The 26,966-nt window shown below is 38.8% G+C and overlaps 1 protein-coding gene across 1 annotated transcript in view; it reads right to left on the reverse strand.

The window, feature by feature from the left end:
- The window catches only part of LOC140734841 (potassium voltage-gated channel subfamily KQT member 1-like), a 535,989-nt gene that overhangs the window by 411,389 nt on the left and 97,634 nt on the right, over window positions 1-26,966 (reverse strand). Inside the window, exons 8-10 of the mRNA XM_073059426.1 lie at window positions 19,622-19,762; window positions 12,093-12,203; window positions 10,639-10,734 (exon numbers count right to left, since the gene is read on the reverse strand). Coding sequence (XP_072915527.1) covers window positions 10,639-10,734; window positions 12,093-12,203; window positions 19,622-19,762 — 348 coding nt within the window. The remainder of the gene's footprint in view (window positions 1-10,638; window positions 10,735-12,092; window positions 12,204-19,621; window positions 19,763-26,966) is intronic.

Consider the following 26,966-nt stretch of genomic DNA (forward strand, 5'->3'; position numbering starts at 1 on the left):
TGTGATATTGACATTAAATTTTGAAATAAGATTTTATGAAGTAGAAAGCTGCTCTAGCATTATAGCAATAACTTTAGCATTAAACCCTCTATCATGCTGTATCAACAAGTGCAAGCATCTCAAGAACAAAAAAGTTGCTATAAAATGCATTAGTATCGAACTGCCTGATACATTTTGAAACAGCATCTTATCAACAGCCTAGTATTGTCAATGTAAAAAAGACAGCACTTAAGTCTGTAGCTGAATGATATCTTCATTGTATTTTCTGTACCGAAGCATTGTTTAGAGCTTGCTATTTGTAACTTATACATAACAACATAAGAACATAAGAAATAGGAGCAAGAGTAGGCCATCTGGCCCATCGAGCCTGCTCCACCATTTAATTAAATCATAGCTGATCTGGCCATGGACTCAGATCCACTTACCAGCCCTTTGCCCATAACCTTGAACTCCTTTTTGTGATGAAAAAAAACTTTCTAACTTTGACTTACATATATTTAATGAGGTAGCCTCTATGGCTTCTCTGGGTAGAAAATTCCACAACTCCACTGCTCTCTGGAAAAAGCTGTTCCTCCTCATCTCCATCCTAAATCTAATCACTGTATCTTGAGGATACGTCAACCTAGTTCTAGTCTCACCCACCAATGGAAACAGCTTTCCTGCTTCTATCTTATCTATCCCTTTCATAATTTTATATCTTTCCATAACATAATTTCCCATTCTTTGGAATTCCAGTGAATTTTAGAAGAATTCCCATTCTTCTGAAAGATGGTTCACTGGATCAACATGTTGAAGAAAACATTTGGACAAGAGGCCCTCTCCAAAACCAATAGATTCTTTTTTTTAATGTGCTAAATAGGTGAAACATTGCAAATACAGCTGGAGGAATCTCATGTGGAGAATGATCACTGCTATTGACTAGTTATAGAGTCATAGAATTGAAGTGAATGACTGCACATCTGGCCAAAAGAGAAGCAAAAGACAATGTACGATGCTTAGTCGGAGTCAAATGCATGTCAACTTCTCCCAAAGTACTGAAAACAGCAATCAGAGGGTTAGGTTCCAAATAGCAATTAAGTATATGAGATAAAGCTAAAAAAAATCTCTCCAGAATTTCTCCAAGCTAGGATAAGCCCAATACATATGAATAAGAGAGGCCTCGCCCCCTTTACACTTACTGCAACAGAGACTAATATCAGGATAGAACTGTGACAAATTAGTTTTAGACATATGAGCCCTGTGTACCACCTTGAACAGTAAAAGGCAGTGGCGAGCAGATAGAGAAGTTGAATTAACTGACTTGAGAATTGAATCCCAAACCTCGTCGGACAAAGAATCATGCTCCCTTCTTAGGTGGAGAGATTCTGCCCCACCCACTCATACTCAATGGCTCAGAGATATTATGCCCTGCTTAGACCTTGAAAAGATTCATAATTCACTTCTTAACTCAGACATAAAGTTCTAAAAGGTGTGGGGACATTTTCTTGAATATTTTCATAATTCTCATTTAGATTAAGGGTGCAACCCTCACTTTTTTCTTTTGCATTTAAATCCCTTACTTCCAGCATCTTAAGGTTAAAATTTAAGGGTTTTTTTATGTGTAAACATATTATAGTTTAGGTTGTAGGCAATATAGCTTCTTTTTATAAATACAGCTCTGTGGGGATAAAGTTCTGATTAACTTTTTTTTATATATCGTAAGGTTGGCTTGGAGTTGGGTAGTGGGAGGGTCGGGTGGTAACTAACTTTATATGATTCTACTTTGAGTGTTTTTCTTAATTATTATGAACTGTACTTTTGATATGTTTGTTTTGCACTGTATAAACCTTTTTTTTACTGTTTTTTTGTTTTGTCACATTGTAGAAACTGATAAAAAAATTAATTTAAAAAAAGAATTGAGGTGAATGACCTGCATTACTGCAAATTTATTGGAATGTATATTTGCCTTTAGAAAGCTACAACAACTCAAGGCCTTTCATATCATCACTTATACACTATGCCAATGGCCATCTGTGGTTCAATCAATCTCTTAATGACTCAGTCTCCTCATAGGCTAACCCCTGCATTTCCCAAATCAAATGTGGGAGGGAAGATGTGCTTGGTGGTGGGATCCTGTTGGAGATGGCGGAAGTTTCATAGAATTATGTGCTGGACACGGAAGCTGGTGGGGTGGTAGGCAAGGACAAAAGGAACCCTATCCCTGGTAGGGTGGCAGGAAGATGTGTTACGGATTCAGCAACAATAAATATATAAGTGAGGCAGGGTTTTTATAACAAATAAAACATTTATTAAACACTGAAAAACAAACCCCCAAAAGTAAACAAACCACTAACGTAACCGGAAATCAGCTGCTGTGCGGCAGCTTAAACAGTTCTTAAGAGAATAAAGCGAAAACAGTTCTTAAAGCAATGTTACAAAAACAGTTCTTCAAAGTAGGACTGCAAAAGTTCAAAGTGCTTACAGTCCATTAAAGGAGAGACTTTTTAGACGATTTAAATTCTCTTTCACGTCGTGTTGCTGCGGTTCCCAGTCGAACTATACTTTTCCCGGAGAATTTACGAAGATGAAAATGAAACGGCTTAAAGGCACTGACCTTTCCTTTACGAAACTGTACCCAACCCTTTCTGCTATTATTTGCAGGGGTTAACACGGGCACAGCCAACGAATTCCTTCCGAATGAGGATCAAACAAGGTCAAACCTGTTTCACCATCAAAATCGACTTTCCTCGATCTTTTAGCTCCCGAACTCCGATCTTCACTCTCCACTGATTTTTAACTGGCAGTATTATAAAGAAAGTGCCGGCAATGACCTTTTAAACTTTAGGCATTAAATAAAACTCCACCTTTCAACCAAACTGCGTCATAATATTGGACCACGCAGTGGCATGGAGTCAAAATGGCAAATCCAGCCACGAACTGCCCCTCCTCACAGGGAGGGGTCCTCCTTTTATACCCTGTAAAAAAAAACTGTCACATGACCTCTACTGGTGGAAAAATGACGTCACTCCACCATCACAAGACCACTACCTTAGGTCCAGCATATCTTCAACACCACTGTCACGTGACAAGTACAAGATACCCACAGGTAAGTAACACCTCCCTCCAAAAAAAAAAATTTTGATCTGTCTAGAACAAAATTTTAACAATTATTTACAAGAAAAAAAAACAAACGTATAAATTTTGTAACATACACAGTATGTTCTAAATATATCATCATATAACATCTTACAATACAGTAGGAGTGTTACAATTGATAAAAAATAATCACTCCATAAAAAAATTACATTGTACATTCAACATCGAGATAGACAATCAGCAACCACATTATCTTTACCTTTAATATGAGTTATCACAATATTGTACTCTTGTAACATCAAATTCCAATTTAATAACCTTCTGTTTTTATTTTTCATCTTACTCAGAAACACTAATGGATTATGATCAGTGTAAACAATAAGTGGTTTTTGAGTTGTACCAACATATACGTCAAAATGTTCTAAAGCTACAACAAGAGATAACAATTCCTTCTCTATTGTTGAATAGTTTCTTTGATGCCTATTAAATTTCTTAGAAAAGTAAGTTACTAGATGATCAACCTCATCACCCTGATTCCTTTGCATTAAAACTGCTCCTGCAGCCTCATCACTAGCATCTACAACTAATGAAAAAGGTTTTTCAAACTCAGGTGCCTTGAGCACAGGTTGTTGACATATCATAGATTTCAATTTCTCAAATGCTTCTTGATAAGGCACTGTCCACACAAACTTCTCATTCTTCTGCAAGAGGTTAGTTAATGGAAGGGCAACATTAGCAAAATTCTTACAAAATTTTCAATAATATCCTACCATTCCCAAGAATCTCCTGAGAGGTTTTTTTTCCCGTTGGAGTGGGAATCTCTAAAATTGCCCGAACTTTTGCCTGAACAGGAGCTACCTTACCTTGACCCACAACATAACCAAGGTAAGTCACAGTGGCATGTCCAAATTCACTCTTAGCTAAATTAATAGTTAAGTTAGCTTTTGAAAGCCTTTCAAACAATTTCTCCACCGCAATAATGTGTGCTTCCCAAGTATCATTTCCTGTGACTAAATCATCAATATAAGCATCTGTATCTTTCAATCCCTGAATCACAGAGTTAATCATCCTCTGGAAAGTACCTGGGGCATCCTTCATCCCAAATGGAAGAACATTATATTCATATAGCCCAGATGGAGTTACAAATGCAGAAATCTCTCTACCTCTGTCCGTTAGTGGAACACACCAATACCCTTTCAATAAATCAATCTTTGTAAGGAGCTTTGCTTTTCCAACTTTATCTACACAATCATCTACTCTAGGAATTGGATATGCATCTGTTTTCGTTACAGCATTCACCTTCCTATAGTCTGTACAAAACCTAATACTACCATCTAGTTTTGGCATCATAACACAGGGTGAACTCCAATTCGAGTTAGAAGGTCTATTAATATTATTCTCTAACATGTATTTAATTTCTTTCTCAGCAAGTTCACATTTTTCTATGTTCATCCTATATGGGTGTTGTTTAATGGGTTTGGTATCTCCAACATCTACATCATGTGAAGCTATAGTAGTCCTTCTCAGAATGTCTGGAAACAAATCCTTATATTTAAAAATTAATTTCTTCATCTGCTGTCTCTGCTCTGGCTGTAAATGTGCTTATTTCTCATCAATATTTTCCAGAATGGTTGAGTTTGGTAACCTGACAGAAACAATGTTGGATTTAGAATGAAATTCAGATGAATCATCTATCATGTTCCTAGTTAAATCAAATTCATTATCATTAACCACAACAGTCACAGTAGCAGACTGTTACTCATAATATGGTTTTATCATATTTATATGGCAAAGTTGTGTTGGCCTTCTACAATCTGGAGTGTTTATCATGTAATCCACATCATTGATTTTAGACACAATTTCATAAGGACCATGAAATCTAGCTTGTAAAGGATTCGTTTGCACTGGGAAAAGAACCAACACCTTATCTCCAGGCTTAAACATCCTCATCCTAGCTTCTTTATCGTACCAAGTTTTCATTTTCTCCTGAGCCAATTTTAAATTTTCCTTGGCTAAGCTACAAGCTTTATGTAACCTGTCCTTAAATTTCAAAACATAGTCCAACAAATTAGTGTGTACTTCCTTACTAATCCACTGTTCTTTTAATAAAGCTAAAGGTCCTCTAACTCTATGCCCAAAACAAGTTCAAATGGGCTGAAACCTAAAGATTCTTGTACCAATTCCCTTACTGCAAATAAAAGTAAGTTTATACCCTCATCCCAATCACTTTCATTTTCCACACAATATGTCCTAATCATATTCTTGAGGGTAAAATGAAACCTCTCCAAGGCACCTTGCGATTCTGGATGGTATGCAAATGAAGTGATTTGCTTAGCTCCCGATTTATAAACTATCTGTTGAAACAATCTAGACATAAAATTACTGCCTTGATCAGATTGTATTTCCTTAGGTAATCCAAAATAAGTAAAGAATTTTATAAGAGCCTTTATCACAGTTCTAGCTGTTATATTCCTAAGTGGTACTGCCTCTGGAAACCTAGACGAAGTGCACATGATAGTCAACAAGTACAGATAACCAGTTTTGTTTTTGGTAATGGACCAACACAGTCTATAATTTGGAAAACGGTTCACCAAATGCTGGAATAGGTTGTAATGGAGCCACTAGTGTAACTTGATTTGGTTTACCCACAATTTGACAAGTATGGCATGTTCTACAAAACATCACCACATCTTTTCTTAGACCAGGCCAGTAAAAATGTTTTAAAATCTTGTCCAAAGTTTTCCTTACCCCTTGATGTCCACCTAAGGGCACACTATGAGCTAAAGTCAAAATCTCATTTCGATAAACTTTAGGGACAACTACCTGGTAAACAATATTCCATTAATCACTTGCAGGAATTGCAGGCGATCTCCACTTCCTCATCAACACTCATTTTTCAAAATAATATCTTACTGGCACCTTCTCAATCTCACTATCTGGTAGAGCTTGTTCTCTTAATTTTATAATCTCAGGGTCCCTACTCTGCTCTGCTATCACCTCCTTCCGAGACAGAGATAAATCTTCATAGTCAGACTTACTCCAAGAATCTTGTTCAAACAATGAAGGTAAGAAAGTCTCTGACACATCCTCAAAACTCGAATCCTGAGTTGAACAGTCATGAGTAACAACCTCATTCTGCGCATCAATCTTTTTAGTCATAGCTCTAGTCACAACACAGGAAGAATCTGTGTTAGAATTCATCTGTGGTTCTTCTGACTCCATTGTCAAATGCACTTCAAGAAAAACTTGTCCACCTGCCAAGTCATTACCTAACAATAAAGAAATATCCTTCACAGCTAAGCTAGGCTATAATCCTACTTTAACAAATCCTGTAACTAACCCTGACTTTAAATTTACTTTCTGCAAATGTACAAGCATAAAGGCACTCCCAACACCTCGTATATAATTTACTTCACCAGTATCAGACTCTTCATTAAACTTCAATACACTGTCTAACATCAGTGATTGAGAAGCTCCAGTACCCCTAAGGATTTTTATTGGCACCGGAGTAGATCCTTCTTTCAAGGATATAAACCCTTCAGTTATAAAATGATCATATCCCTTTTTTAACTTGGTCAGACTCTAACAAAACTTCATTTGTGTTTATCAAACCCTGTAATTTTACAGATGTTTCAGTATGTTGCACACAAGCATCTGGGACTGCTTCCTTCTCTTTCTTTTTCAATCGGAAACAGTTTGCTATTACATGGCCAGGTTTTTCACAATAGTTACAAATATGACCAAACTGTCTTTCCTTCACAGGTTTTCCTTCCTCCTTACCTTTCTCATTAACTTCTGATTTAATTTCTGATTTACCTTGAGTCTCTGTGTTATTTTTCCTCTGAAAAATTCTTATCTTTATGCGTTAAGATTAAGATTCTTAGAGGAAACCCATCTCTCAAAACACACAGCTTTATCATAGGCAAATTCCACATGTTTTTTCCACAGACTTCTTCAAACTTCTGAATCTTTCTCTATACACTTCTGGGACCAATTCGTATGCTTTGAAAATCTGCTGTTTCACAATATCATAATCAAGTGCTTGTGCAGCAGTTAAAGCTGTATAAACTTGTTGTACTTTGCCTTTAATTACACTCTGCAACAACACTGACCATTTATCTTTCGGCCACTCTGAAATCTGAGCAATCATTTCAAAATGTTGGAAATATCTTTCTACTTCTGTTTCACTAAATGGAGGGACCAATTTAATTTCTTGACTAACAACAAACGGTTTTCTAGAACCAGAAGACTGATTCTCAGACCTTAATTCCGCCATCGCATATTCAAATTCCCTCTTTTTATTTTCAGTTTCTAACCTACAACGCTCCAATTCTGCTTTACTTTGTTCCAACTTCATTTGTTCGATTTGCAACTGCATCTCTAGATTACTTATTGGAAACGACTCTAAAATTGATTCATCAAAATCACCTGAATCCACATAGTGTGACGTGATTTTTCTCTGATTTAGAGCCTTTGATGTAGACCTCGAAATACCTTTAAGTTCCAATCTACTAGCTATCTCAGACACCTCAGTTTTTTCGCCTTCATTAATAACTCCACGTCTGGTGAAGCCAGAAACTCATTAATATTCATTGTTGCCAAATACCACTCACAAGCCAATCAAACAAAAGAATCGAGTATTCCCCTTTTCCAAAACACCGATTCAAAATTTAACAAGCATGTAAACTCAAAGATGGTTCATCCCGGACGAGCCCCCATATTTATGTTACGGATTCAGCAACAATAAATATACAAGTGAGGCAGGGTTTTTATAACAAATAAAACAATTATTAAACACTGAAAAACAAACCCCCAAAAGTAAACAAACAACTAACGTAACTGGAAATCAGCTGCTGTGCGGCAGCTTAAACAGTTCTTAAAGGAATAAAGTGAAAACAGTTCTTAAAGCGATGCTGCAAAAACAGTTCTTCCAAGTAGGACTGCAAAAGTTCAAAATGCTTACAGTCCATTAAAGGAGAGACTTTTTAGACGATTTAAATTCTCTTTCACGTCGTGTTGCTGCGGTTCCCAGTCGAACTATACTTTTCCCCAAGAATTTACGAAGATGAAAATGAAACGGCTAAAGGCACTGACCTTTCCTTTACGAAACTGTACCCAACCCTTTCTGCTATTATTTGCAGGGGTTAACACAGACATAGCCAACAAATTCCTTCCGAATGAGGATCAAACAAGGTCGAACCTGTTTCACCATCAAAATCGACTTTCCTCTATCTTTTAGCTCCCGAACTCCGATCTTCACTCTTCACTGATTTTTAACTGGCAGTATTATAAAGAAACTGCGGACAATGACCTTTTAAACTTTAGACATTAAATAAAACTCCACCTTTCAACCAAACTGCGTCATAATTATTGGACCACGCAGTGGTCACGCAGTGACATGGAGTCAAAATGGCAAATCCAGCCATGAACTGCCCCTCCTCACAGGGAGGGGTCCTCCTTTTATACCCTGTAAAAAAAACCTGTCACATGATGTCTACTGGCAGGAAAATGACGTCACTCCACCATCACAAGACCATTACCTTAGGTCCAACGTATCTTCAACACCACTGTCACGTGACAAGTACAAAATACCCACGGGTACGTAACAGATGGGGTAAGAGCAGACGTAAATAAAATGGAAGAGATGCAGTTGAAGGCAGTGTTGATGGTGGAGGAAGGGAAGCCCCTTTCTTTGAAAAAGGAGGACATCGCCCTCATTCTAGAATGAAAAGCTTCACAGTGAGAGCAGATGTGGAGGAGACAGAGGAATTGAGAAAAGGGGGTGGCATTTTTACAAGTAACAGGGTGTGAATAGATATAGTCCAGGTAGCTGTGAGAGTCTGTGAGTTTCCAATAGACATCAGTGGATAAGCAGTCCCCAGAGATGGAGACAGTGAGATCAAGAAAGGGATGTGAAGTGTCATAAATGGACCAAGTAAATTTGAGGACAAGGTGGAAGTTGAAGGCAAATTGGATGAAGTTGATGAGTTCAGAATGGGTGCAGGAAGCAGCACCAATGCAGTCATCCATGCAGCATAGGAAAAGTGTGGGATGTTCACCCGTGTAGGCTTGGAACATAGACCATTCCACATAGACAACAAACAGGCAGGCATAGCTGGGACCCATGCAAGTGCCCTTTGCTACCCCTTTTGTTTGAAGGAAGTAGAAGAAGCCAAAGGAGAAATTACAGAGAGTGAGGACATATTCCGCTAGGCAGAGAAAGGTGGTGGTGGAGGGAAGTGGTTAGGTCTGGTGTCCAGAAAGAAACGGAGAGCTTTGAAGCCTTCCTGGTGGAGGATGGAGGTCTATAGGGACTGGACATCCATAGTAAAAATAAGATGATGGGGACCAGGGAAACTGAAATCCTTGAAAAGATCAAGAACGCATGAGGTGTCACGAATGTAAATAGGAAGTGACTGAATCAGGAGGGTAAACAGAGTCAAGGGAAGCCGATATGAGTGCAGTGGGGCAAGAACAAGCAGAAACAATAGTCTACCTGGACAAGCGGGTTTATGGATCTTGGGTAGGAGGTAGAAACTGGAGGTGCAGGGTGCGGGAACTGTGAGGGTTGTGGTGGTGGATGGGAGATCCCCAGAGTCGATAAGATTGGTGATGGTGAGGGAGCCAATGTCCCTGTGTTTCTTTGTGGGGTCCTGTTCGAGGGGTAAGTAAGAGGAGGTGTCCTGTTTGAGGAGACCTCTACCGTCGTGATGAGGCCACACTCAGGTTGGAGGAACAACACCTTGTATTCCATTTGGGTAACCTCCAACTTGATGGCATGAACATCTATTTTTCAAACTTCCGGTAATGACCCCCCACCGCACCCCCCTTCACCATTTCCCATCCCCTGTTCCCTCCCTCACCTTATCTCCCTGTCTGCCCATCAGCACCCTCTGGTGCTCCTCCCCCCTTTTCTTTCTTCCATGGCTTCCTGTCTCTTTCACCAATTTTCTTCCCAGCTCTTTACTTCATCCCTCCTCCTTCAGGTTTCATCTATCACCTTGTGTTTGTCTTTCACCTCAGCCTACTTTTTAAATCTCCTCCTCAGCATTTTTTCTCCAGTCCTGCTGAAGGATTTTGGCCCAATATGTCGACTGTACTTTTTTCCATCGATGCTGCCTGGCCTGCTGAGTTCCTCCAGCATTTTGTGTGTGTTGCTCGGATTTCCAGCATCTACAGATTTTCTCTTGTGTATCCACTGTATGTTGTCCCACTCATCTGTCATAACTCAAAGCCACAGAAACCCAGGACATCCACTATGTAAATTAGTTCTCCATCGCTAAGATTACTGCAGATAAGAATTGTAGAAATTTATCCAGAGGTTTCGCAATGCAACCTCAGGTGCCCCCAAGAGACAAGGACCCAATTAAACAATGCAAATGCACACAATTCAAATCCCATATCCAATAATACTACCATGGCAGCAATTCAATTTTTCCTTCTGTTTGATAATGGTGACAATGAGGTTTCAAGACACTCTTATGAGTAAAAATAAAATTCCAAACTGAACTATTTTGAACAACGTGACAATCAATTTCTCTGATTATACTTAATGAATCATACCTGAATGAGAGAGGCCGCAGCAGGTATCTGTCGACTGAAATGTTTTTGACGTTGTTTCTGCTGAACTTTAAGAGCAAATCCAGATCCCAGTATGCCCTTAAAATGGAATATTTAATTAGAACTATTTACACAAAATTACCTTATTATATTATTACAGTGTATAAAGCATGATACTGAAAAATGGCAAAACGTCATTCTGAGAATGGATGAGTAATGAAGACTTTTGGAAAAAACGTTACAATATTTTCTTCTGCTTCATTACAAATCTTAACAAGAAAAAAATTCTCATTAACAAGGCCAAATCTCTGGGCTTCAAGAAAAACAAATGAATGGCTGTTTTATGTAAATGCAGAGATTAAAATTATTTACATATACACTTAACAGAAAGTAATCCCCTTAAAATGTGACAACATAAGCATTTTTCACAAATATTCTTTATTTGGCTTGTAAGTGATACAATAAAGTAAAAAAAACTCAATAAGAAAAAGTGAAATTCTATTTATAAAAATGTCTGAACCATTAAAAGTGACTAAGTAAAAGAACCGGCTAAGTTTAATTTGCGATCTTTAAAAATGCCCAATACTCAGCCACTCATGATAGAGCAGGCCTCTCCCCCCATGAATTAACCCATTGAATCGCTTTTGGACTATCTCCAGAACCAATATATTCTGTGTTGATATGCTAGCTAGATGAAGTAGGTAAACATAGTTGGAGGAATCTCATGTGAAGAATGGTCACTGCTATTGTCTAATTATAGAGTCGTAGAATTGAAGTGAATGAGCGGCATAATTGGAACGTAGACTTGCCTTTAGAAAACTACAAGTTCAGGGACTTTACTATCATCACCTATACACTATGTCAAAGGCCATCCATGGTTTAAAATTAGATTTGTTAACACCTGGAGATAGAGGTTAATTATTTCATTTCATGAGTGGTCAGGAAAAGTAATTATATGATGTGATGTTAATCATTTAAATTTGATTAATATTTAATGCTTTAAGTGGGCCAGAAGAATTTCTTTTATGCCTTAAATGGGCTGGAAGAATTTAAGTCAATTTGCCGCATATAAATGCAAAGTCATTTTGAGGGTAGTATCTCCCTTACAAAAACTACTTTTTCAGCTTAGTATCTTAGAAGAAAGAGAGTTTATGAATTGAAAAATATACTAATGTTTATGCAGTAACTATACTAAAATTATATTTTAAAATGCTTCTTGATTGTTTAGAGTTATTCCAACTACTTACATTTCCAACTAGGTAACTCCTCAAGTTCACTGAAAGATGAACTCTTCCAAAATAATATTTACACCACCTATCAAGTATCAGTACAAACCAGTGTTGATCATGCAACAAAGGCTTTTTGATATATTCACCTCATGTATAACCTGGCTGATCTTTGACAATAAAAGGCCAAAAAGCAACTTTTAAACCGGAAGAGATAAATAATGTACTTACTGCTGGAAGTGCAAAGAAAGATATTGCAAAGACGGAGAAACAGGAAGCTATTGTTTTTCCAATCCATGTCTGTGGAACTTTGTCGCCATATCCAATTGTTGTCACTGTTACCTAAAAATGAAAAGGTCATTGTAATCATACATTGCAGCTTGCAGTATGTTTTTAATTAGTTATATTTAAATGAATAACTAAGGGCTTGTCATTGTTTCCGAGGACTTCCTTGACTTCTGGATATTGTTGAATACATGAAGAGGGAATGATTGAATTTCAAAAGCACTAGATATTGTTCACAGAGAAAATATTTTGTACAAAATGTTGCACCATTTAGCATATGTATACAAGCTGCTTTACATGCCTTAGTATGATAGAACACATGAAAGGCAAGTACGTAGGCATTGCATTGTAAATTATATAGGAAAAGTAAATAAGGATGAATACTTCTAATTAAGTTTATCCCTGACTAAAGATAACTTGCTATGCATATACAGGTGTCCCGTTTTTCGAACTTTGCTTTACGACAACTCGCTGTTACGAAAGACCTATATTAGTACCTGTTTTCGCTAACCAAAGAAGATTTTCGCTTTTACGAGAAAAAGACGCCTGCTTTATACGTGCGTTTACCCCAAGAAGGACTACAATGACCGTGAAACCTTGTGCAGGCCATTGTTTGTGCATGCGTGTACATGCTGATTTCTTTTCTCCAAATCAACTTTGGCTCGCTGTCTTCACGATTTTGATAAGTGAAACAACACCGTACCTACAATATTTTCTACTTTATATAGGGTGTATATTTATCATATCATTCCCACTTTTACTATATGTTGCTGTTATTTTAGGCTTTATGTGTTATTTGGTTTGATTTGGTAGATTATTTTTTGGGTCTGGGAACGCTCAGAAATTTTCCCCATATAAATTAATGGTAATTGCTTCTTTGCTTTACGACATTTCGGTTTACAAACGGTTTCATAGGAATGCTCTGCCTTCGGATTGCGGGGGAAACCTGTATAAAAAAACATTCTTCCAACTGTGAGATGGCATGCAAGATTAGACAATCAGTTCCATTCAGGCGCTCAATGTCATCTTTAACAGGGCATCTAAACAATAGAGACCATAACTCAGGGCAAGGCCAAGATCTCTGAAGTTCCACGACAACAACAAAAAAAAACAGCAATATCCACATATTTTTCATTGTATGGTAGGGGTATATCATGGTTTTTTTTTTCAAAACAGTAGCAAACTGTAAAAAAATATTATGCATCAACAATTTAGCTTCAAGTAAGTGGGAATGCAAGTGGTGGTGATGATGCAAAGAGGTTTCAAAGAACAAGCCAAGTGAGTGGCAAGTGAAAAATATACAGTTATGCCATCCAGCATAATCTCTATCTACACCTTTTATAACATTGTAACCACTATCAAGTCACTTAAAAGTAAAAGAGCCCTGGCTCCCTCAACCTTTCCCCATAAGACACGTTCTCCAATCCAGGCAGCATCCTGGTAAATCTCAAAAAAGAAAAACAAGAAATGTCTTTGGTCAAGGAGTTGTGAATCTTTGGAGTTCTCTATTCCAGAGTGCTGCTGAGATTTGGTCACAGATTTCATTCAAAACTGAGACCAATACATTTTTGAATTTTAGAGAAACCAAGGGATTTGGAATTGTACAGGGATAGGGCGCTGAGACAGAAGGCTGTCCATTGATGTGTCTGACGGTGAGGCAGTTTACTCCTGGGGTCTTGATTGAAAGAAATGGCAGAAGTTATAATAGATGCATTTATGACAATTTTCCAAACACTTGTAGATACCGGCAGATTAGAAGATGGAAAAAGTCGCACCACTGTTCTTGCAGGCAAAAAGTCGGTAACTATAGGCCAGTTACCTAAACATCTGTAGTTGGGAGAAGCTATCATAAAGGAAGAAATAGTGAGGCACCTGGATAGAAGTGGTTCCATCAGGCAGGCACAGCATGGATTCATGAAGAACAGGTTCTGTTTGACAGACTTACTGGAGTTCTTTAAGGAAATAATGAATGTATTGGATGGAGGGGAACAGGTGGAGGTTGTAAATTTGGATTTTCAAAAGATGTTAGATAAGATGCCACATAAAAAGCTTATCCATAAGATAAGGGTACGTGGATTTAGATGTACTGTACTGTATCAGCAAGGATAGAGAATTGGTTAACCAATAGAAGACAGAGATTTGGGATAAATGGGTGTGTCTCTGGATGCCAGTCAGTGGTGAGCAGAGTGCGGCAGGAGTTGGTGCTGATATCACAACTGTTCACAATATCAGAATCAGATTTATTATCACCGGCATGTGTTGTGAAATTTGTTAACTTAGCAGCAACAGTTCAATGCAATAGAAAGAATAAATAAATAAATAAATAAATAAATAGATAAATTACAGTAAGTATATATACATATATTGAATAGATTAAAATAGTGCAAAACTGAAATAATAGATATTTTAAAGGAGTGAGGTAGTCTTCATGGATTCAATGTCCATTTAGGAATTGAATGGCAGAAGGAAGCTGTTCCTGAATCACTGAGTGTGTGCCTTCAGGCTTCTGTACCTCCTTCCTGATGGTAAAAATGAGAAGAGGGCATGTGCTGGGTGATGGGAGTCCTTAATAATGGACTTCACCTTTCCAATACACCACTCCTTTAAGATGTCTTGGGTATTACGAAGGCTGGTATCCAAGATGGAACTGACTAATTTTACAACTTTCTGTAGCTCCTTTCGGTCCTGTGCAGTAGCAACCCTATGCCAGACAATGATGCAACCTGTCAGCATGCTCTCCACAGTACATCTATAGGTTATCAAGAGTTTTAACTGACAAACCAAATCTCTTCAAACTGCTAATAAAATATAGCTGCTGGCTTGCCTTCTTTATAGCTGCATCGATACATTGGGACCAGGTTAGATCCTAAAAGATCTTGACACCCAGGAACTCGAAGTTGCTGCTCTCTCCACTTCTGATCCCGCTGAGGATTGGTTCATGTTCCATCATCTTACTCTTCCTGAAGTCCACAATCAGCTCTTATATCTTACTGATATTGAGTGCAAAGTTGTTGCTGTGACACAACTCAACTAGCTAGTTATCTTGCTCCTGTTTGCCCTCTCATTTCTATCTGATATTCTACCAATAATGGTTGTATCATCAGCAATGCAGTCATGGGTATAGAGAGAGTGGAGCAGTGGGCTAAGCACACACCCAGTGTTTATCGTCAGCGAGGAGGATATATTATCACCAATCTGCATAGATTGTGGTTTACAGTTAGGATGTTGAAGAAACAATTGCAGAGAGAGGTACAGGGGCTCAGGTTCTGTAACTTATCGATCAGGATGGTGGGAATGATGGTGTTAATTACAGTCAACAAACAGCATCCTGACATAGGTGTTTGCATTATCCAGGTGATCCAAGTCGGTGTGGAGAGCCATTGAGATTGCGTCTGCCGTTGACCTATTGTGGTGATAGGTAAATTATAATGTGCCCAGGTCCTAGCTGAGGCAGGGGTTAACTCTAGCCATGACCAACCTCTCAAAGCATTTCATCACCGTAGATGTGAGTGCTACTGGGTGATAGTCATTAAGGCAGCTCACTCTACTCTTCTTAGGGACTGGTATAATTGTTACCTTCTTGAAGCAAGTGGGAACTTCTGCCCATAGCAATGAGAGGTTGAAAGTGACCTTGAATACTCCTGCTAGTTGGTTGGCACACATTATCAGAGCCTTACCGTTGGGGCCTTACACCTTGCGGGGGTTCACCCTCTTTAAAGACAGCCTAACATCAGCCTTCAAAGACAGAGAACACAGGGTAACCAGGTGCAATAGGGAACCTCACAGCTGTAATTATTTTCTCCCTTTCAAAGCGGCATAGAAGGCATTGAACTCATCTGGTAGTGAAGCATCGCTGCCATTCAAGTTATGAATTTTGCTTTGCAGTAAGTAATGTCTTGCTAACCCTCCCAGGGTTGACATGCATCTAATGTCACCTCCAAACTCATTTGGAATTATTTCTTAGCTCTTGAAATAGCCCTCTGCCAGCCATACCTGGTTTTCTTGTACAGATCTTGGTCACTAGACTTAAATGCCACAGATCTAGCCCTAAGCAGACAACGTACCTCCTGGTTCATCCACAGCTTTTGTTCTGGGAATGTACAGTGTCACGTACCCCGTGACCAGGTTACAGAACCAGCAGAAATGGAAAACACTTTGGAGCCTGGTATTGCTATAAACTAATAGTGTTTATTAGTAGCTAAGCAATACAGTACTATAAATGCAAATATATCAAACAGGTTAGCAATGATACATATATACATAAGTGTGGAAATAGGAACAAAACTAGGCTCTTTCAAACCTAGGGGTAAATAGGTACAGCCTTACGATGTGATGAAGAGAGTTCAGTTCAAGGTAGTTAGTTGAGTAACGTTGGAGAGAGAGAGAGAGAGAGAGAGAGAGAGAGGTGAGAGGTGATGCCGTCGATCTTCCCGTTGTCTTCCGAAGTCCTGCTGTGGTCACCGACTATGACCATGATACGTATGACCATTCTTCAGTGGTGGAATTATCACCCAGGCAAGGATGGACACACAAATAATTCCGCACCGGTCGCACCTTTTCGTACTGTGAGCCACCGATCGATTTCCCCGAATCGATCCTCCAAAACCCCCACCTTCGTGTGGGTGCAACAAAGCTCGTTCAGTGTCCAAAACCTGTGTGTCTCGTGGTGTGTTTGTCTGTGTAACAGCAGACCTGGTTTTTATCTCTCCATGTTGGACACCGGCTGTCCATCAACCTGCTCCGCCCTGCTCTCTCTGCAGGAACAACAAGCAGGCAAGTGACCTTGGGGAAAGGGTAAACAAGCTGGCAGAGAAACCATAACATCAATCTTTCAAGCAGTCTCTCTCTCTCACACACACACACACACACACACACACACACACACACACACACACACACACACACACACACACACACACACACACACACACACACACACACACACACACACACACACACTGCACTGGATGCCTCCCCCTCTCTCTCTTAATAGCAGCACAGTTCATAGGGTCTATTCTGGACCCCGTTTCAAACTAGGTTTTCCCCTGACAACTGCAAGTTTTCGTAGACACACACTCATCTGCACAGGTTTTAATGAAGTCAGCAACAATTGTGGCAAACTGAATACAGTCCAGTCCACTGAATCAAAGCAATCCTGTAAGGCACCTGTGCTTCCTTTGTCCATATTTTGTTGGTCCTCTCTACTGGTGCTGCAGTCCTCAGTCTCTGCCAATACTCATGGAGTAGAACTACAGCCAGGCGACCAGACTTTCTGAAGTGTGGGAGTGGAATAGCACGGTAGGTATTCTTGCTGGTAGTGTAACAGTGGTCCAGTATGTTGTTTCCTCAGGTATTACAAGTGATTTGTTGATGGTTTAGTGATTTTTTTTTTCAAGTTGGCCTAGTTAAAGTTCCCCAAAGTGATGGTGAAGCACAGGATGTTGTTTCATGCACGTTGATCCCATTGCTCAGATCATCTAAAGCCCATTTGACATTAGCCTGAGGTGGAATGTATACTGCTACCAAAATTATCACAGAAATCTTCCCTGGCAGGTAAAATGGATGGCACTTAATTGTGAGATATTCCAGGTCTGGTGAGCAGAACTGGGACAGCACTGATACATTTGTGCACCAAGAGGAGTTGATCATGAGGGATACTCCTCCACCTCTGCTTTTGAGAGACTCTATAGATCTATCCTAACAGTGTATAGAAAACCCATCAATCTGAATCAGTGCATCAGGTACAGCAGGGGTTAACCATGATTGCATGAAACAAAGGGCACACGCAGTCCTAAAGCCCCTCTGATACAACACCCTAGTTCTGATATCTTCGATTTTATTTACTAGACAATGTATGTTTGTCATCAAGTCAGTTGGAATTGGAAGTCTAAAACCCCGTTTCCTTAAACACACTTGTACTCTTGACCTGCAGCCACATTTCCGGTGAGAAGTACAGCCACAACCAGCCTGTATCTGTCGGTTTTAAGCAGTTTATTCAATTGCATTAAGAAATCTTTATTAACTGTACGGACCTTGGAAGCAGTTGTGGTTCTCAGCTTTATCAGGCTGAAACGGGAATATATAATCATATCCATTGAGCTCTGCTGCTCGAGATTGCCGTTCTGTAAGGCTCCCTGGAAGTTATATATTAATGATTCAAAGAGTGGTCTGATATAAAAATATTAAAAGAGAAGTAAGAAAAAATAAAAATTAAGTTTCCTCAAATCGTCTAAAAGGAGGGGGTCATCACTTCCCCGGCTATAGGTTGACTCATTATAGAGCCTAATGGCACAATTGAAAGCAACATGATCGATCTGATCAAATGGTAGAGCAGGCTCATGGGCCAGATGGCCTACTCCTGCTCCTATTTCTTATGATTTTATATTCTGCTCTTATGCTCTCAAAATGTAAAACTGCACTTTTTGCAATCATATACCGTCGATTCCAGTTAATTGGGAAACATTGGGACTAGTACATGTTGACCCAATTAAGCATCTGTCCCTATTAACCAAAAGTTTTGTGGAAATAATTGAAAGGCATAACAAAGACAAGCTACCGTTTAACTGAGTAACAAATTATGCATTTATATTAAAAACAAATCAGAACACTAACTATTTGACTACAGTGTTATAAAACTTTGTGTTAGTTCCTAATAGTTATCGATGGAAGACTTCATCACTGCTGCATTCTTTTGATTGACTGTAAATAAACAAAATCAGTGAAGACACCTTCCTGCATAAAGTCAAAATAGAAAAACAAAATTATCCATCAGCCCAAATGAATGACATAACACAAGCACTATTGACGCTATTTAAAAACTGTTCACTCCATAATGACTAATGGCCATCTCCAAGCCTGAATGCATGAAACCAGTCACCAAAACAGTTCTGAATTGTCTTACTGCTTATTTCTCACCAACGATCAGAGACAAAAATCACTGCTTTTTGAAAACACGCGCAAATGATGCTATTTAAAAACTGTTTGTTCTAAGCACAGTGTAGTGTCTAACGGCTCTACAAGTGTAGGGGGCTGACTGTAGTTAGAAAATATTCGGTAACAGTCTTCAGTCTGTTTAAAGTGGCATAGTGTCCCAAAGAAGCAAAGGGAATCCTCACTATTTTCTCGATTAGTTTTTATCCCTTAAGATTTGTCCCAAATAAGCAGCTGCCCCAGTTAACCGTTGGCCCAATTAACTGAAATCCAGTGCATTTAATAAACATTACAGATTCTGCAGATGCTGTAAATCCAGAGAAACGCATACAAAGTGCTGCAGGAAATCAGCAGGTCAGGCAGCATCAATGGAAAGGAATAAATAGTTGACCTCTTAGGTCAAGTATCGCCCACATCATTCCTCCAGCATTTTGGATGTGTTAACTCTTGATATTTAATTATGTGCCTTTTCAATTCTACACTAATTTTACTCTTTTAAATGAAAATATCATTGACAGTATATTATCAAACTGAAAGAAACTTACCACACCCCACCATAAAGCATCAGCATAACTTCCAAATCCAGTCATCCCTTTCTCATCAACTGCATCCTTTTCAGCCAGGTACACGAAATAGGAAGAAAAAATCAGACCCAAAAAGCCTATGTATAGTGTTGTTATGAGCTCCTGCAAAACATAACATTAATTATACATGAAACAGCTGATCTTAGACAATAGGTTACTGTGGAATTTTTTTGTTAACCATCTCTAATTTTAAATCATTTCTCACATGATAGCAAGAGCTGTGCAGTAAAATAGTACTGCGTTTGGTATATTGTTTCTTTCAGTGTGGACATCAGTTGCAAAGAACTTCATGATTATGATTTCAATTACTCAGAATCTGCATGCCAGGCAAAAATTTTGGGGAAACTGTTATTAATTCTGTTTGGTATGGCGGGGCCACGGATTAGGATCAGAGAACACTGCAGTGGTTCAGACTCAGCCAACTCCATCATAGGCAATAGCCTCCGCAGCATCAAAAGAAAATCCCTCAAAAAGGCAGCATCCATTATTAATGATCTCCATCACTCAGGACATGTTCTCTTCTAATTACTACCATCAGAGCGTAGGTACAGGAGCCTGAAGACACATACTCAACATTTTGGGAACCGTTTCTTCCCCTCCACAATCAGATTTCTGAATGGACTATGAATCCATAAACTGTATCTGACTATCTTTGCTCTTGCATTACTTATTTAACAGCAGTATGTATATATATATATTTACTTTTGTCACAAAAAATAAATTTCACAGCATGTATCAGTGATTTTAAACCTGATTCTTATTCTGTTAATAAAATCAGGTCACATGAACAAGAGTCTGAAAATCCTTCATTACCATGAAAACCAGAGGTAGAAAGCCATTAGACAGGCAGTGGTCTAGTTTGGACTCATAGCTAACAGAAGAAAACAATAGATCAGGCACTTAGGGAAGAAGGATGGCCACAGTGGAGAGTAGTCCAGAAAAATAGGCAGTCAAGAGTCAGGATATCAATCAGAGAGAATCCTCGTTGAACGAGAGGAAATGGAAGGCTTGCAAAAGTGAAGAGGGAGTTCAGTGGTCACAAAAGGAAGAGAATGTTTCATGGCTCAGTTGTGATGGCTACAGAGGAGATAGAGCTAAGAGGCCAAGGGGACAACTAAGCTTTGAATGTAAAAGGCATCTACCTGAAGGCAGTTCCTTGCACTTGATTCCAAGGGCAGATACCTGCCAACTGAACCAGGCCTTGTATTAGAACAAGGAGCATCAAATAGTACAGCACAGGACGCTTTGCTGAACTAATTAAGCTAATGACACTTCAATGAACTAATCCCTTCTACTTGGGGAATTATCAGTTGGCATTTTGGGCTGAGCTCCTTCATCGGGACTGGAAAGAAAGAGAAAAGAAGCCAGAGTAATAAGGTAGGGGAGGAGAGGACATACAGCCTTGCAGACGATATGCAAGACCAGGTGAGGGGAAGGTTTGTCAGTGGGGAAAGGATGTGAAGCAAGAAGATAGGAGGTGAAAGGTGGAGGAGGTAAAGGTGGAAAAAGGAGGAATCTTATAGGAGAGGACAGTGAACTATGGAAGAAAGGAAAGTGAACCATTGGAAAAAGGGGAGGAGGAGGGGAACCAGACAGAGATGATAGGCAATGGTGGATCACCTCAGGTTGGAGAAGCAACACCTAATATTCCATTTAAGTGGATCCATCCTGATAACTAGAACATCAATTTCTCTAATCCCGGTAGTTACTCCCTACTTCCGCCTTCTTCCTTTTCCCATTTCCATTCTGGTTACCTTCTCACCAGCCCATCTGGTTCCCCTCCTCCTTCCCTTTTTCCCATGGTCCACTGTCTTGTCCTACTGGATTCCTTCTTCTTCAGACCTTTACCTCTTTCTTCCACCTATCACCACCTACCTGCTTTCTCCCCCAAACACGGACCTTCCCCCTCACTTGGTCTCCAATATAAATGGCCAGCTTACATTCCTCCCTCTTCCCCCACCTTTTAATTCTAGGTTCTGTTCCCCTTTCTAGTAGTCCTGATGGGTCTCAATCTGAAATTATGACTGTTTATTCCCTTCCAAAGAAACGGACTGACATGCTGAATTCCTCCAGCATTTTGTGTGTGTTGATATTCTTTTTTTTATTAATTTTTTATGCATTTCTACAAACCAACTACAAATAAAAAAAACCAACAACAAAGTGAAGATTAATACAGTGCAAAATAAACATAACAATTACATAATTCATAACAATAAGGAAACAGCACCCAGAATAAAATCATATAAAGTTAGTATCCTCCCTTCCCTCCCACTATGAAACTCCAGGCCAACCATTACAATATGTAAAAAAAAATTAATCGGAGCATTCAACCCCCGTAAATATAAAGTTTAAAAAAGAATAATAATGCCTACTACCAAAACTATAATGTAATTTCCATAAAAAGTAACCATAAAACTTAGAGAGAAAAAAAGCTGAAAGTAAGGGATTAAAAAGAGTAAACTTAATCTAAAGAGAAGTTATGAAAATATTCAAGGTGCAACACCTTTTGAAATTTTATGTCTGAATTGAGAAGTGAGTAATGAATTTTTTCAAGGTCTAAACAGGACATAACATCATTAAGCCATTGAGCATGAGTGGGTGGGGCAACATATCTCCACCTAAGGAGAACTAAGCGTCTAGCCAAAAGAGAGGCAAAAGCTAATATTCGACGTTTAATCAGACTCAAATGCATGTCTGCCTCACCCAAGGTACCGGAAAGAGCAATCAGAGGATTAGGTTCCAAGTGGCAATTAAGAATATGGAATAAAGATTAAAAAAAAAACTTCTCTCCAAAATTTCTCTAGACTAGGACAAGCCCAGTACATATGGATAACAAAATCTTCGCCACCTTTACACTTGTCACAAACAGGACTAATGTCAGGATAAAACCGCGACAATTTAGTTTTAGACATGTGAGCCCTATCTACAACTTTAAACTATAAAAGACAGTGGCGAGCACATAAAGAGGTTGTTATTCTTACAATTCATGTTCCATTCATACTTGCAAGATAAGAAATAGTGAGATAAGAGTGAGAGGGAAAAAGTGAGAGAGCATCTGCCAAATAAAAGCTCACACATGACAAGTGCTAAGGATTGATAGTTTTGGCAAGACTAACGTCTGCAAATGAAAGCAAAGGAGTCCTTTGAAATACAAGTCAACTACAAACCATAGAGAATGCAATTAAGTTTATTTGACTCCAGCAATAAAAGACATAAAATTATCAATTTGATAATATAGAAGATATAAGTACTTTGCAGATTAATTCACATCTACTATTTCCAACAGGGCTTCCACATGTGGAGTAGTGATTTAGCAGATTTTTAAAAAAATATTTAGAGAGACATACGAAACAGGACCCACCGGCCCAATGAGTCGCACCGCCCAGCAACCCACCTGTTTGACCCAAGCTTAATCACAAGACAATTTACAATAACCAATTAGCCTACGAACCACAACATCTTTGGACCGTGGGAGAAAACTGGAGCGGAGACTCAAGGAAATCCATACACTCATGGGAGGCCATACAAACTACTTACAGGCAGCATTGGAACTGAACTCCAAAGTCCAATACTCTGAGCTGTAATAGTACTGCGCTAGCCGCTACACTACTGTGGTTTCAAATGATAAAATTTCTGTTGAATCTTTGAGCTTGCGTCAGAAGAATCAACAAAATCAGTTATCAACTCAGACCTGGACACTGCTGTGGAATAAGAATGGTAAATTTCTTTGGTGCAACTGGTGGAGCAAGGAGGATTAAAGAACACACTAAAGAGTTTGCAGTAGAGATTGGAAGACTATGTGCAAAGCAATGGCAGATCTTAGAAGCAGAATCCTTTAAACTGCGAAGACACTAAAAGTGTCCACCACAAAAAGGGAGGGTTTCTGCAGACCACTGAGTTGATGCATTTATCATTTTACATATTATTCAGTGGTATAGACAACAGTTTGCTCCTTTGCACACTTTTAACAACATGATGCAGCTTAAACCACATTCCCTCCATGCACAATGTAGCTATGTTGCCCAAAAACTATTCACAGTATAACATGTGACATGATAAGAGATCTGTGTTTCATTAATTTCATCCCCTTTATACTCTTAAAAATGAAGGTTTTACTCTATGCATTTAAGTTGTATATTTTACACAAACTCCTAAAATTCACATAATTAAAATTAGTCCCATTTCGAGGATACCAATGCATTGCAGATTTTTACTTTAAGATATAAAAGCTTAATTTCTAATGCATAGGAGTTAATCCATACACTCCTGTGCTTTGAAAGGATTTCCAGTTATTGTTAGAATAACGTGATCCTTACATTCTTCATTTAAAATCAACTGAACTTTAAATCCAATGTTACTGTTTCTGAAATAACAGCTGTGAGCAATCAACATTTTCCAAGTTCAAACATACCAGCAATTTTGTCTTATAAGTTTTTATGGTTAAACAAATAGAAATAATCAATCTTGTCACTTAAAACCCTGGCACAATCATATGGTACTTTTTACATATTTACCCAATCATCAAATGCCAAGATAGCAGGTCATTAGTCTCTTGCAGCTATTTGCAACAATAAGACTATAAAATATCCTTCATATTTCATGAAGAGGATATTATAACTGAAGACAGATGAGAAAATATTTCAAATGAATCACTTGTACTAGCTTACAAATTATGCACAAATGTAATTCCCATTTACTTTTAATGACACATATACTAGAGTAGAGTAGGTTTTCGTAAATAAAACGGCAGACTTGTTTTAAGTTAATGGGAAACTGTAGCAACTCACTTTATTGTCAACCAAATGCAGAACATAATGTGCGGTAAAAAACTACGTCATTATGTCATCGCGTTAGACCAGCCTCTTAAAGGGAACCCCAGCTCAATGTTGGTGGTTGTGAATTATGCATATGTTTCCACCCATTACATTTCCCTACAGTAGTTTCTCCATAGCTAAAGCCTGTAGATGCCAGCTTGGAAAGGGCTGATGCAACTAGAAGTTAATGAAATTCATGCTTGCTTAATACTTAATGTCTGGAATTATCTCATATTATAGACTTCACCTGGCAAAGTGATGGATGCTGTCAGGTCTCTCTGCCCAAGAACTGCCCACAATGAAATGAATGCTACAACATCAAAAAGATGTGCCCAAGCAGATACTGTGACTAACTTAGAATGCGTAGGTAAAGTATTAATTTTGACATCAACTTTGTAAGGCAAGCTGAAGAACAGAAATTGGGATGACTTGTTTGATTTAACAGTTGGTTTTTTGTTTCATGGTAAGAGTTCATTCACTTCCAGGGAATTCACTAACAATGTTACCGTCGGGAAGGAGGTATAGAAGCCTGAAGGCACACAATCAGCGATTCAGGAACAGCTTCTTATCCTCCGCCATCTGATTCCTAAATGGACATTGAACCCGTGAACACTACCTTGCTACTTGTTATTTCTGTTCTTTTTGCATTACTTATTTTGACTTAACTATTTAATAGACACATATAAACTTACTGTAATTCAGTGTTTTTCTATATATTTATTTATAATGGGTTTCATTGTACTGCTGACATAAAGTTAACAAATTTCAAGATATCTGCTGGTGATATTAAACCTGATTCTGATTCTGAATGTTAGGAAATATGAAGAAAGTCGGCGTCACTAAATGGAAGACTTATTCCCAATATTCTGCTCCAGTCATGACCTCTGCTGTGGTCAAATCCTCTGGATCTTGGTCTTGGCATACAGTCAGTTGGGTAGAATTCTCATCATTTCTATGAAAATATAAAATCTACCGTACAGTATTCCCAACCTGTGGGTGTATGCCATTTGTACTTGGAACTAGATGCTTACATGGAGTGCATGGGGCTTAATTCTTTGCTGGCAATTCATTCAATAGCTTTGTTGCTTAGTTTTACCCTGATTCATTTTGGCAGGGCTAATATTAGGTGATACACGAGATTTAAATAGTTCAATAAAAGATGGAAATATATTTCTCATTGAGAAATGACATTGAACTATCTTGATGCACATGTGGCAGCTGGTGAACAACTGACTCTGGTACATAACAGTCACTGACATATCAAATAATGCATTTACACTCAGTGGCCATTTTATTATGTATCTCCTGCAGCTGATAAAGTATCCACTGAGTGTATGTTCATTGTCTTCTGCTGCTGTAGCCCATCTACTTCAAGTTTTGAAGTGATGTGCATTCAGAAATGCTCTTCTGCACACCATCGTTGTGCATGGTTATTTGAGTTACTGTCACCTTCCTGTCAACTTGAACCCCAGTCTGGCTAGTCTCCCCTTACCTCTCTCATTAACAAGGCATTTTTACCCACAGAACTGCTGCTCACTGGATGTCTTTCATTTTTTGCACCATTCCCTGCAAAATGTAGAGACCGTAGTGCATAAAAATCCCAGGGGATCAGTAGTTTCTGAGATAATCAAACCACCCCACCTGGCATCAGCAATCATTCATCAGTCAGTCACTTCAATTTCATTTTTTCCCTGTGATGTTCAGTCTGAACTACAACTGAACCTCTTGGCCATGTCTGCATGCCATTGTGCAATGAGCTATTGCCAGATGATTGGCTGATTAGATATTTGCAGGAGTACAGGTGTACCTAATAAAGTGGCCACTGAGTGTAAATGACCATGAAAACAGTTGTCTGTGATGCAAGACTGTAGTCCATTGGAACATCAGTCTGCACCTACTGAAGTGCAATCTTGTTGCACCCCAAATCAATCTTTTCATTACTTTAAAGTTAGCAGAGCTCTATTGGCCTTTACCTTGCATCTTCAGGGAAACAAAATGCCAATACACCTGCTCTCACGTGCCTCAGTGTCAACACCAGATGACACAGATTACATATCATTGTCAGAGTTGAAGTGGGGCTTCCCTCATTCTGCACAAATTTCTGAATGCATCCCTCTCACGAGCCTCATTTAAAACATGACCAGTGCTATTGTGTGAAGTCACCCTCCAGCATGTAGGCATACTAGTTTTATCCTCTTGCCCAACTGCATCCCACTCATGCTTTGAAAATGTTCTCCTCTAAGTCATATTCTATTCTTGATGCCAGTATCTAAACTGGTGCTTTGCAGGGACAGAGGGAATGACACTGTGTGCCTTCTGCTACCAAATCAACCAAAATCTCAACAACTTCATCTACCAGCTCATCCTCAAAGGCTTGTACTATTGGAAATGCTGGTGATCTTCTTCCTAACGATTCTTCAATGACAAGGTCATATACAATGACAGTCCATGAACATGATCTCTTGTGGAAAGTAGAATCTTTTAAACAGGGA

This window comes from Hemitrygon akajei, chromosome 10, assembly GCF_048418815.1.
Source record: "Hemitrygon akajei chromosome 10, sHemAka1.3, whole genome shotgun sequence".
NCBI classification, from domain to species: Eukaryota; Metazoa; Chordata; class Chondrichthyes; order Myliobatiformes; family Dasyatidae; genus Hemitrygon; species Hemitrygon akajei.